The 12,202-nt window shown below is 37.7% G+C and overlaps 2 protein-coding genes across 4 annotated transcripts in view; both read right to left on the bottom strand.

Annotated features, from left to right (window-relative positions):
* Positions 1 to 1,023: 1,023 nt before the first annotated feature.
* LOC107549460 (uncharacterized) lies at positions 1,024 to 4,433 on the bottom strand. 2 transcript variants are annotated; one of them, XM_016230540.1, is made up of 5 exons: positions 3,741 to 4,433; positions 3,489 to 3,601; positions 3,244 to 3,312; positions 2,289 to 2,420; positions 1,025 to 2,013 (listed from the first exon to the last, which is right to left on the bottom strand). In XM_016230540.1, exons 1-5 carry the CDS (start codon positions 3,751 to 3,753, stop codon positions 1,654 to 1,656), a joined length of 687 nt encoding a protein of 228 aa, XP_016086026.1. In that variant the 5' UTR covers positions 3,754 to 4,433; the 3' UTR covers positions 1,025 to 1,653. The 2 variants fall into 2 exon arrangements, with proteins under 2 accessions (XP_016086027.1, XP_016086026.1); XM_016230541.1 differs by lacking the exon at positions 3,244 to 3,312 and having other exon boundaries at positions 1,024 to 2,013.
* Positions 4,434 to 5,153: 720 nt separating this feature from the next.
* Positions 5,154 to 12,202, bottom strand: part of LOC107549459 (folliculin-like) — a 9,093-nt gene continuing 2,044 nt past the window's right edge. The window contains exons 2-12 of one of the 2 annotated variants that reach the window (XM_016230537.1): positions 11,209 to 11,418; positions 10,954 to 11,100; positions 10,648 to 10,869; positions 10,366 to 10,532; positions 9,847 to 9,938; positions 9,286 to 9,449; positions 9,087 to 9,200; positions 7,791 to 7,914; positions 7,112 to 7,237; positions 6,872 to 6,974; positions 5,154 to 6,133 (exon numbers count right to left, since the gene is read on the bottom strand). In XM_016230537.1, the coding sequence (XP_016086023.1) occupies positions 5,926 to 6,133; positions 6,872 to 6,974; positions 7,112 to 7,237; positions 7,791 to 7,914; positions 9,087 to 9,200; positions 9,286 to 9,449; positions 9,847 to 9,938; positions 10,366 to 10,532; positions 10,648 to 10,869; positions 10,954 to 11,100; positions 11,209 to 11,418 (1,677 nt within the window). In that variant the 3' untranslated portion in view covers positions 5,154 to 5,925. The remainder of the gene's footprint in view (positions 6,134 to 6,871; positions 6,975 to 7,111; positions 7,238 to 7,790; positions 7,915 to 9,086; positions 9,201 to 9,285; positions 9,450 to 9,846; positions 9,939 to 10,365; positions 10,533 to 10,647; positions 10,870 to 10,953; positions 11,101 to 11,208; positions 11,419 to 12,202) is intronic. The other variant, XM_016230538.1, reaches the window with a different exon arrangement.

The raw sequence follows: 12,202 nt of genomic DNA on the forward strand, positions 1-12,202 counted from the left end.
TAACGAACTATGAACAGTTGTTAATTAACTAACTTTAATAAAGATTAATAAATATTGTCCCTGTTGAAAAAAACAGCATATGCTGGTTAGGTATGTTTTGACGCTGGGATGCTGGTTTAAGCTGGTCCTTTGCTGGTTTAAGCTGGTCCTTTGCTGGTTTAAGCTGGTCTTTTGCTGGTTTATGCTGGTCCTTTGCTGGTTTAAACTGGTCCTTTGCACATGACCAGCATAAACCAGCAAAAGGACCAGCATAAACCAGCAAAGGACCATCAAAAAGCATCCCAGTATCAAAACATACCTAACCAGCATATGCTGTTTTTTTCAACAGGGGTAACAGAAGCTCATTTGCTCATTGTTTGTTAATGTTGGTTAATGCAACATTGCTATAGCAGGACCTTACTGTAAAGTAATACTAATAGCCAACCATCTTGGTTTACAAAGGTTTTCCAACCAGGACAAGGTTTGCAGCTGGTTTAGCTGACCAGTCTGACCAACTGAAAACTGCCCAAACCCCCTCAAAAACAAGACAAATGGACCAGCAAACCAGTTTAGGCTGGTTTAAGCTGATTTTTCTTAACAGGGTTGGCCTGTGCTAGTTGGCATGTGGTTTGGCTCAGTTGTGATAATCCAAACAAACCCATTTCTGACATTTAACAGGGTAAAATCCTGCATCATTATGAACAATATTCATCAACAATATGTAGCTAAAATGTAATTTATTGTGTGTTGAGTGGGTAATTGTGTTTTATGTGTGTTTTTGAGATGTGCCAGCCACCAACTGTAGGCTATATTGTGGTAGAGCAGCAAAATTGTGTGAACAAAAGGTCTCTGTGTTGGCCTGTTGTTTGTGCCATCATCTGCAAGTCTCTCCATCCAGCTGATACTAGAGAAAGTCCTCATACACACACTCTGACAAACAAAAGAGTATAGTCAGTTCATGCAAACACTGAATTAATTTCAAGATTTTATTTATATATAAAAATCTAAACTTAAAAACAGACAACACATGTATACCAAAAACAGACAGATTGTTAAATTCATTTGAGTAAAACATTGCTTGTAGTAACCTTTTCTAAGGCAAAACAACAATACTTGTAAACATGACTTATGTAACCCTTTTGCAAATGCCTTTTCAGAAAGTAGCTTGCTTAAGCTGGTTCCTATGCTACAGTATTATTTAATATGGCTTGGATTTACTGTAGTACATGAGCGTAGTTTTTTTCCTCTTGAACACCGAGCGATAAGCGGAGACTTTTGGCTTCATGTATTCTTTACCTTTTCACTACAATCAATGTTAAAACATTCAGTCGACAGGTTTAACCTGAATTATCATAGATGACACATAATTCACTGAATAAGACAGAAAACTGGATAAGTGATAGAAACAATCAGTGCAAAGACATGATGCAGAAAAAACATCATACACGTACATGAAAGAGAACGTCTTATTGGCCATGTGTCTGTTTCCAAAACATCCATTTTCTCCAACATGCATCTAGAAATCATGAGCCATATCCAGAGAGCAACTTCTCTGAAATCTCATACAAATGCTAATCAGTATAAAACAACAGTGAATTACAGTAGCTGTCCTTTCAAAGTGAAGCTTCCTTTTGGCCAAGTTTTGTGGCATATTTAAAACAGATTTCTCACCTTTTACCAGATCAGACTTGATGCTATCCATAGAAAATAAAAAGTCCAGTGAGAGAAACCTGGGAAAAGTGACTCACTATAACCGTTAGTCGGACCCTGGTCGAACTGCCTTTTACCTGTCTCTCCTTCTATCACAGGCTGCTGCTCATCCACAGGTTCATGGTTCTCCACATTCTCTTGCTCCTCTGATGGCGAATTTTCATGATCCTCTTCACTTGGTGTGGGGAAGATGCAGTGATGTTCTCTAAAAGCACAATCCAGATTGAGCCACCGTGTGAAGAGGGATGAGGTGAAGGAGAGAAGACCTTCTGGCGATGACTGAACAGATGGGAAAGCAGAGATATCTGGACGATCTGGAATTTTCTGTTTACAAAAAGATAGAAAAAACACTAACCACAAGAGATCTACAATCTGTCAAGAATGAAAGATGTGTTGATACAAAATCTGGAAAAATAGTACAGTGGCAAGAAGTATGGTATGAAACAGATACAAAAGCTGTCACTGGGGTAGTATTTTTTTAAAAGGAACAAATATGTACCATTTGGGTACTGATATGTACCTTTGAGTGTAACTTTTGAAAGGCTACCACCCCAGTGACAGCTTTTGCACCTTTTTTCTAAGAGTGTATGACAATATACCTCTTTTGCGATGTTGTCCAGTGTGAGAATCAGCTCGCTGATGAACATGTATTTGAGGTGAACTCTACTGAGATGCTGGAGAAGCTGAATCCAGGAATTAGACAGGAACGCAGCAGCACTGAACACACAACACTAAACTCACACAGAGAGAGAGACAGGTGTAGTTCTAAGTTTAGCTACTAGGAGCAAAGCAGCTAAACATTTTATATTTGTGTCAGTAACAAATAAGTATGGCTTAGATGATAAAACAGAAGAAAATCTAGGTTAATTACATGTTCAGTTACATGTAATTACAAGCTCTTAGAAATGTAATCTACTTATTCTTGTTGCTTTCATCTGGGGAAAATGTTTATAGCATATTCAACATATCGGGACTCAAATTGGTTAAAAATTTAATTTGGTGTAACCATCAGTTCCAACCATAGAATAGTTAAATACTTTGCACCATGAATTCGAAAGAGTGTATATAATTAAATCACTATTGTCAAACAGTTTGTCATTAACATTAGAGTTATGAATAAAGCTTTATTACAGTTAAAGGTGTTTTATTAAAAAATTAAAATCATCTAAAGGGTTCCAAAGTCTGTATGTTGTTTACAGGCTGACTTTTATTCTGCAGACAATATTACAAACAATTTAAAACAATATAACCTGCTGTATTTCATGCTACTTATGTCAACATTACTGTTTTCAGTAATTGTATTTATTTATTTACTGACTCATTCATTCATTCATTTACAATCTCTCAATATTACACCATGGATATTTCTGATAGTAGGCCCCATAAAACATCAAAATCCTATTTAATCTAGAAACCCAAAACACGCTCATTATTTAAGTTTATTCTATTTACTGTCTGTGACCGAGCTGCACGTATAATGTATTTTTGAATAACTTAAATTGAATCCGAAAAAAAGAGCATCACACCACTGACCCGTTGAGCTGTCAGTCTTACCGGCTCATTGCACAGCGCGCTGTCGTTGAAATAGTGAGACACGACGTAGTTCTTTGGAAACACTTGTGGCTGCAATAGATATATATTACAATGTCAATTTTTAAAGCTTTTAATGCACGGGCTTCTCAGACGTTACCAAAACCACAAATCAACAATAATAAGGTCAGTACAAAAATGACACCGGACAGATAAATGCGATCGCGAACTTTCTAGTAAACAAAGAGTTCTTAAACATCGAAACTCACGAATCCGGACGTTTCTTCAATGTGTATAGAGTCTTGAAGATTTCTGATCGTCGTCTTCATAAAATCATCGCACCCACTTCCTTGAACAGTCAATATTGATAGAAGTAACAGCACTGAAAGGCAAAGGTAAACAATGTGGGTTCACCCACGCGTTTTGTTCACTTAATGTCGCAAACGCACTGTTTGACACAACCATTTAATACGCGCAGCAATTGATGGACCTTCGTGAGTGCTGCACGCGTATCACGTTACCTGTTGGTGACATGCTTCTACCGGCCAATGTGGGCCATATTCCCCATGTTCTTCTTAACCAAGTCGTTTTGCACGACAGATTGCTGCAGAAAGGTTATGGAAGAATCTCGGTCTCAGTGGGTTTCCCAGCTGCCTCCAAGGTCTCCTCTTTCTCTCACTGTTGCACTTTCTCTTGGATCCCACAGCCGCTCTCCATTCTGACCGTCTGGCTCAACTTGGAAATTCCCAGTCTTTTGATGGAAAAAAATTCTGATGGACAAGAAGATATTCCTCTATTTCCTGTGAGATTTTAGTTTCCTGTTTTCTTTTGCTCCAGCTTTCCTTCTTCCTTTTCAGTCAGTTTGTTTTGAAGCTTTCATTTCCAGCTGGCATGCAAGTGAGCAAGACACTTGATCTGTTGTAGGCTACTTCTGAAGGAGCAAACAGTGTGGAGGCAGTTTGCTGCTCACTGAAAGTGAAAGTCCTGGTGGTTCATTCTCTCTCCCCGCTCTCTTTAAAGCTCCCCACCCCTTTACCTCATTAGACAGCAAGCACTCCCCCTCTTCTCCTCTCTTTATCAGTACTCAGTGCACGACCTTTCCTGGGTTTAGTCTTAGTCATGCACTCTGGCAGTCTGTTTTTAATTTCCCTCATTCCCACTCAAGTCTCCATGTCTGTTGCTCCCTCAATCCCAGTTTATCAGCTGAATGATGACTAAGCATGTGAGCTTTCATGACTGTAATGAAAGGAAGTTATATTTCATCAGACACACGTTTATGTAATTCACACTATTCCAGATTAGTCATTGTCAAGCATGTGATGCCTATAAACTGAGGAGGATTCAACCATGCTGTCATTTAAATAGACAAAGCAGTCAGTTTGTGGTAGTTGGTTTAAATACAGTCACATGAGAGACTGCATCAAAGATACATTGTTCTTAGTGCATAATGTGTGCCTGCTTTTTTTTTATTGCATTGAAAAAGTGTAGTAAACTAATCTGGAGTAGCAATATGATGAATTAAAATATGGTAAAGTGTAATAAGCAATCAAACTTTTATACAAATAGATAACTTTTATGCCAACATAAAGCTTTATGTGCCATCAGGAATAAATAAATAGATTATTATCTGTATGAGTAAAAGTTATTCAGGCAATTGCCATCAATCAACCTGTGTAGACAGGAAGGAATATCTTGCAGTCCTCAGGGTAATATTGATTTTTCTGCACACATTCACACTCACTCACCACATTTCATTAAATTTCTAATTTAATCTGCACTGATGACTTGTTACAAATTTTAAATGCAAAAGAGTTTATATGCATGATATAGTCCAAAAATGATGGGTCTCATGATAGCTACATTTATAAAGGAGGAATTACCGTAGTATAACCTGATCCTTTCGGTAGAGCCCATTCCACCTTAAAACACAATAACTTCCTTACGTAAGAGCTGCTTAGGTGGGACTTGCATGTTTGCACAGTGTTTATTGCATGATTTTAAGTCTTGTAGTACATTGAAACAAGCTTTAAAGACTATAATGGGTTTAAGGGGATTTCTACATATCCAGAAAATCTCTCATGGCAGCAATTACAGGCATAGCACTAAAAAACTATTTCTTCCCTTCCATATGATTCTGATAGAGGTCAGTAGCTGGTATAACCACATTGCTGTAATAAATTATAGTACTTAAAAAAAAATGTAACACTTTGGTTTACAAGCAGCACATAGTCTTTATTTAGCATGTGTGAGATTAAACTAAAAGTTGTTTATTTAAAATAAGTTATCAAATAAAGGATAAATAAAATTGCTCATAAAATACAAATTCTCTCTCAGACAAGTCAGATGTAAAAAAATGGATGATGAATTGCAATAAGCATGCCTCAAACAGTATCATGTCAACTAATACTCTGCCTAGTTCCTATAATGTCAGTGGATCATGTGCTCTATAGTGAAAAAGACAGAAAATGGACATGTCTATGCATGACGGTAAAACAACATTCCATTTAAATGCACATGTGTAAGTAAAAGTTTTTGAGGCTCCATTCACAATGATAGTTTTTACTTTCTCTCTGTACCATGCAGAAAAACACATTCTCAGGGCTGGCCCGCTTTTCCCGTAATTGACACACAGACACACACACACACACACGCACCCACACATTCCTTTCATCTAACTCTAGCAGTCCATTGTCCCCTTTCTCTCTCTCACTGGCTCAGAGTTCTCTCTCCACCTCTGACTGCTGTCATTAGATGGCTCTTGTAGAGCTTGCTGAGTCCTGTCATCCAAAACTTAAGAAGACGCACATTGTCCTCTTCCCCGGGCCCCGTGGCCCCCAGCAGAGCTAAAACCTTTTGAGTGTCCTCTTTACCTCTGCCATCCACCTTGGAGAACTTAAACAACACTTTTACTTTGCTGTAACAGAAAGAACAAGAAGACCATGTGGTGAAAGGAAGCACAGAAACAATAAACAGGCAAGAGGAAAACAGGTCTAAGAGGAAATTGGGGAGAAGCGAGTAAGTGATTAAGAAAGAGGAAAATGAAGAATTACGGGAAACAGGCAAAGTATTTAACTTTATGTCTGCTACATGACTTATGACATGAATAAATATAATGGCACATTCCAGAAATTCAGTATATTTTGGAATCTACGTTACTAGATTTTGGACTGTGTTCTCAGAGGTCTTAAAAGCTAATAAAATTACATAATTTTGACACAATCTTTTGTTGTAGAGCAAACTATGTTTAAATAATTTTAACAACAAAAATGTATTTATCAGTGTTCCTAGTGTCCCGAATTTGTAACAGTGTTACAAAAATGGACAATCTCATGTTAACCTCAAGAAATAGGAATAGAAAATAAAAGTTATAATTTTGTTTAATCTGAAGGCTAAAAAACAACATTAGAATTACTTTAAAATGACTTCTAATAAAATGTTTTACTTCTAATTGAAAGTTTTGGGTCCTATTTGGCACCCATTTGTGGAAAGTGCTCTATAGAAACAATGTAAAAGTACTTTAATTTAATTACCATTCAAAAATGAAATTAAATACTTGCGTTAAATTGATCAAAAGTGACAGTAAAGACATACATAATGCTTCAAAAGAGTTCTATTTAAGATTTTGTAGTCTAAAGACAAAATGCAAATTTACTTCATCCACTCTTCTTTCAGACAGAGTAAGCAGAGAGAGACCACCTCCACCGACAAATTCCCATTAGAAAGAGCCACTTCGATCTTATTCAACAGAGTTGGACCTGAGAGAAAGACAAACCATGAGAAAGGCACATTAAAGAAGAATTCACTATGTACAAATGCAAAATTCAATAAATAGTTTGTGTTTGAATAGTGGTATAAATCTTTTTTTGTTTCCATGTTTGTTTCCATGTGTTACCTTTATCTGTTGGCTGTGTGTTTGCACTGCTAATGTTGAACTGGTATAGTGAGAGAATGTCATCATCCGAAACGGGATTTACACAACCACGCTCAACATTAAGTACATCCACCAGCATGGAAAACTCTGGAAGATAGATTGAGAAAGAGAGAAAAATAGGGAGAGGAGTTAGACTATGTATATACACAATGAGTGTTGAACTTTGAGATGAACCAGACACTGAGTTATGAAACAATTTCACTGTTTAGAAAGAAAACAGTCACGCAGAAGTTGTGAAATAAGATGTAAATCACATTCTGACAAAGAACACCCCAAAACACTTTGAGGCCTCTGTTAAATCTATTTGTGTTTGTTTCATCATGTTATAAAAACATGAAAAAACATGTTCACTTGAATTGCTGAATAATGATCATGAGAGCATTGCTGTCATTTCTAATTGTGACTGATTGAGGGTTAATGTTTGTATATGTTTGACCCAAAGCAATCTCAGCTACAGCAGCGCCACAAGGATGGGATCAGGATACAATAGGTTAATTGGGTCAAATCCCTCAGGGCTTGGATCTGATGATGTCCTTCCTTTTTAATGTGGTGTAGACATGTTTTCTGAAAGTTCTGAAAATGAACTAGCTCTGTGAAGCCAAAATACACAAAAGAGGATTTGCAGTGAAATAAAAGATACCTGAAGAGCTAACATGGGCTGGGATTGGTACATCTGGGCTAAGGCCAAGGAAGTTGCATCGATATGCTTCCTCATAGTGAGGACTGTACGGAACTGCTCGGACACATCCAACTGGAAGCAAAGCCTGTGAAACAGACAGAAATGAGGGTCAGAACTGAAATAGTAAGACTTTCAGCATCTACTTAAATCATACACTACCAGTCATAAGATTAGACACATATACTCATTCTTTATTACTACTATTTTTCACATTTTGGAATAATAGCATCATCAAAAATAAATTGAAATAACCTATTTTTTTTCTTCTAAATTCTTCTAAAATGCATCTCTGCACTCAAGATGGATCCTGGTCCAGCTTATCCAATTAAAAATGTATTATATTTATTATATTATATTATATTATAACAAAAAGTACATGTGTATAACATTTTGTTTAACAAATACAAAAATACATTTTAATACAAAAAAATCATTAAAAGATTTTTTAAATATATTTTCAAAATTTGAATAAAATTATATAAATAAAATTACACACCTTTTTAATGAATACTTTAGATTTGTATTTTCTAAATGTTAACAAAATGTACATTTGTCAACAATTTTTTTTTGCCCAAGCATTTAAACACAGGCTTAAAGGTGCAGTAGGAGATCTTGGAAAATGCTAACTTTAGCCTGATAGCACTGAAAGCGGCTTTACTGACGAGATACGCATGAAAATCGCATTTGATTTTTTGCACAGCCCTAATTAACCGGTGAGAAAACTTTATAGTACAGTTAGTAAAAGTACTACAATACCAAAAAGCAAGGTCAGGTTGTTGATGTTTGCCTGCCATTCTCGCTCTGTCTGCACAGCGTACGTGAACGCGCTGATGACGTATCCTGTCTGCGCGAACAGGGTGCGCAGAGGTATGCAAATACATATGTTGACAGGCAGGTAGGAAAGCCAATCAAAACGCTCGGACCGAGCATTTTGATTGGACGAACATTTCTTGGTCCTACGCCTTCTACAGAACATATAAATACATTTAGACCACTTAACTTAATGATTGATTGCTATCGGGATGTGAAGAGACTTTCAACCAGCATAACAAAAAATGTTTCTGAAGACAATCACCTATTGCACCTTTAATAATATTCTTCTGAAAATCAGGAGAAACAAATTCAGTCAAGTTTGTCTAAACATTTGACTGGCAGTTTATAACATTTAACATAGATGTTCTTTTATGGTGCAGACCTGCATCACTTGATAAGTGTGATGAAAATATTGTAGGCAATGGGCTTTGGTATTTAGCTGACCTTCAGCACATTGAAAGCTGACTGGATAAGACCAGGGTCTGCACCTCTCCATATGACTTGATTTCCCATGAGAACGTGCCATGCCAGCTGTCGGAAATCACTGGCACCCAGGACCTGTCATTAATCAGATATAGCATAGACAAATGTATATATTTTTAAACAAAATCTGATGTTTGTAACAGAGTAAACATTTATTTACCTGTCTTAAATGTCTCAGTGATTTGAACTTTGGCCCAAGAAGGTCCTCTTGTCTTCCGTCATCAAATTGAAAATCTTTAGCCTGCACACTCTCTGATTGGCTGGGCTGTGGGTTAGACCCGCCTCCTTCAGCACCATCCCAGCCACTCATCTCTTCCTCTTGCTCTGTGAGAGAGTTATAAATGTTGCTGTGAACATTTTTCATGCTGAAATATACAGTATAACATTACAGTATAACCTCCAATTATGAACAAAGTTGAAAAATCACTGGAGAGCTGTTTGTATGTCAGTGTCAAAAGCAGAATGTTGGGAAAGGAAAATGTGGGTCAGATACCCGGTTTAACATTTGAAAAATCAATTTGTTAGCAGACACACTAATTAAAATATTGCTACAGAATCAATAGTATCTCATGACAAAAAAAATCAGTTTATCTTGTTGCAGAAAACAGATGCAGAATATATATTTTCTGCAATATCTTGTTGCAGAAAAAGGCTGTGTGCAGAAAATGTTAATGTTAATGTTTTCATACAGTAATTATTTTACTCAATGCATTCATTTTACCGGTTTGTCTTTCAATGAGAACGAGTGTGTCTTCTGTGGGTGCCCCTTCTAAAAGCTTCTCTGTCAACCGACTGCCACAAGCTTTCAGCAACCTAAAATAAAGATCATTAACAAAGTAATAGGAAGTGTAATGATTTTTTAAAAAGCAGATAGGCCTATAGTGTATGTGTGTTTGCGCTAGTGTTTGCCAAGAAAAGTCTCACTATTACTTTTGCGCCAATGAGTCACAATTATGAAATATAATGTTTGCAATTGTGAGATACACAGTTTGTAATTGTAAGATATAAATCTAAATTCTAAGAAATAGTCACAATTTAATAAATAAAGTTGCAGTTGTGAGAAATAAAGTCACCACTGTGAGATATAAGTCTCCATTGTGGGATATAAAGTTGCAATTGTGAGATAAAGTCACAGTATAAGTTATAAAATTATAATATACATTATAAAGTCACATTTATGAGAAATAAAGTCAAAAATGATCAGAATGCCTCTTTTTTTTTTTTACTGTGTTTTACATACCAGCTGAATGAGGAGTGCAGACTAGCCCACAGGTTGGGGTGTTGGGTAAGGGATGTGAGAGAGCGGGCTGCATTGCCGCTGCGCTGGTGAGGAAACACTGCTGGAGAGAAGGCGCTGTTCATACGCACAGCCCTCTGAGGACACACACACTGCTCACTGTCAAACACCTGCAAGGCAACAAACAGGGCAAACCCTTGTATTTTCAACACTACAAGGAACTCATTACCCCAAGAGGTACTCTGCCTATCTCGGTCCTAAAGTGGTGCTGCAGTCCAGCAGTACCTTGAGTGCTGTGTTCTGTAGACTCTGAATGGTTAGCCGCAGGTGGCGCAACAGGAATGGCCAGGAGTTGATGAGGTAGATCCTGTCCATGGCTACCACGACAATGCTGTACCAGCGCTGGAAGCCCCGTGCCAGGCTGTCTTTGATGAAAAACGTATGAGAGAAAACGAATCCGTGCTGTTCATCTCCAAAAAAGATGGGCCCCTCTCGACCAGGACAAACCTGCAAGAGCAGATAATATACAAGTATCACATAGATGCATATTTTTTTAATCAAGTTTAGATTAATTCATTCATGCAAACATACCTCGCAGCTCAGGCTGCGCACACATGCTTGTCGCACGACACTGAAGAGCTGTTGCTGGCGTGGGTGCTGGTGGCTCAGATAGCGGATTCCCGTCTCACTGTCCACACTCACAAAGCCTGGGTGAGACGCAGGTAGGGAGCGACAGCCCTGGAGAGACAAAGACAGATATTAGATAAGACATTATAGAAAATAACTTTTTCGGATTTTGGAGTTAAAAATACATTTGGGATATGACAAGATTACATTCTCACTTACTTCACACATGTCAGCTCTCTGTGTGGCAGAGCTGTTGGCTCTCATGGTGAGCCCTTCGCCCTCTCTGTCCGCCTCTCGGTCCCTGTCACCAGGAATGACTGGACCAGGCTGCGGAGGAGACGGGGATGGAGGGTGGACGGCCTCTGTACAGAATAGCGTCCGCGGACCATGGAGTTCACAAAAGTGGCAAAGGGCAACTAAAGCGTTCATCTGGAGGGAATTAAAAGGTCATATGAGAATATGCAATATTATCGCACATTTTTTTACATTTCAAAAGAATGAGGGTGAGTTTAAGAAATGGTTTATAAACGAGAACAGGCACTCAATGTTAAACTTAAGGGAGATCAGAGTTGACTCTAACAGTAATTATTACTCGTATAAACTGTTAACTGTTTTTTTGCTTCCATAACTTTTTTTTTCAGACTAGAGGAAAGAAAACCTACACAATATATATTTAAATGTTTATTATACATTACACATTTTATTACACTAATTATATATGTAGATTTCAATGACAATACATTTATTTATATGTCATTTTCTGCAAATGAGTTTTTTCTTAAGCACAGTATAACCACTTCAGTAGCATTTACAGTATCTCACAGAAGTGAGTACACCCCTCACATTTTTGTAAATATTTTATTATATCTTTTCATGTGACAACACTGAAGAAATGACACTTTGCTACAATCTAAAGCAGTGTAAATTTGCTGTCCCCTCAAAATAACTCAACACACAGCCATTAATGTCTAAACTGCTGGCCACAAAAGTGAGTACACCCCTAAGTGAAAATGTCCAAATTGGGCCCAACGTGTCAATATTTTGTGCGCCCACCGTTATTTTCCAACACTGCCTTAACCCTCTTGGGCATGGAGTTCACCAGAGCTTCACAGGTTGCCACTGGAGTCCTCTTCCACTCGACATTGACATCACGGAGCTGGTGGATGTTAGAGACCTTGCGCTCCTCCACCTTCCGTTTGAGGATGCCCATGCT

This window comes from Sinocyclocheilus grahami, unplaced genomic scaffold, assembly GCF_001515645.1.
Source record: "Sinocyclocheilus grahami isolate Dianchi unplaced genomic scaffold, SAMN03320097.WGS_v1.1 scaffold373.1, whole genome shotgun sequence".
NCBI lineage: Eukaryota > Metazoa > Chordata > Actinopteri > Cypriniformes > Cyprinidae > Sinocyclocheilus > Sinocyclocheilus grahami.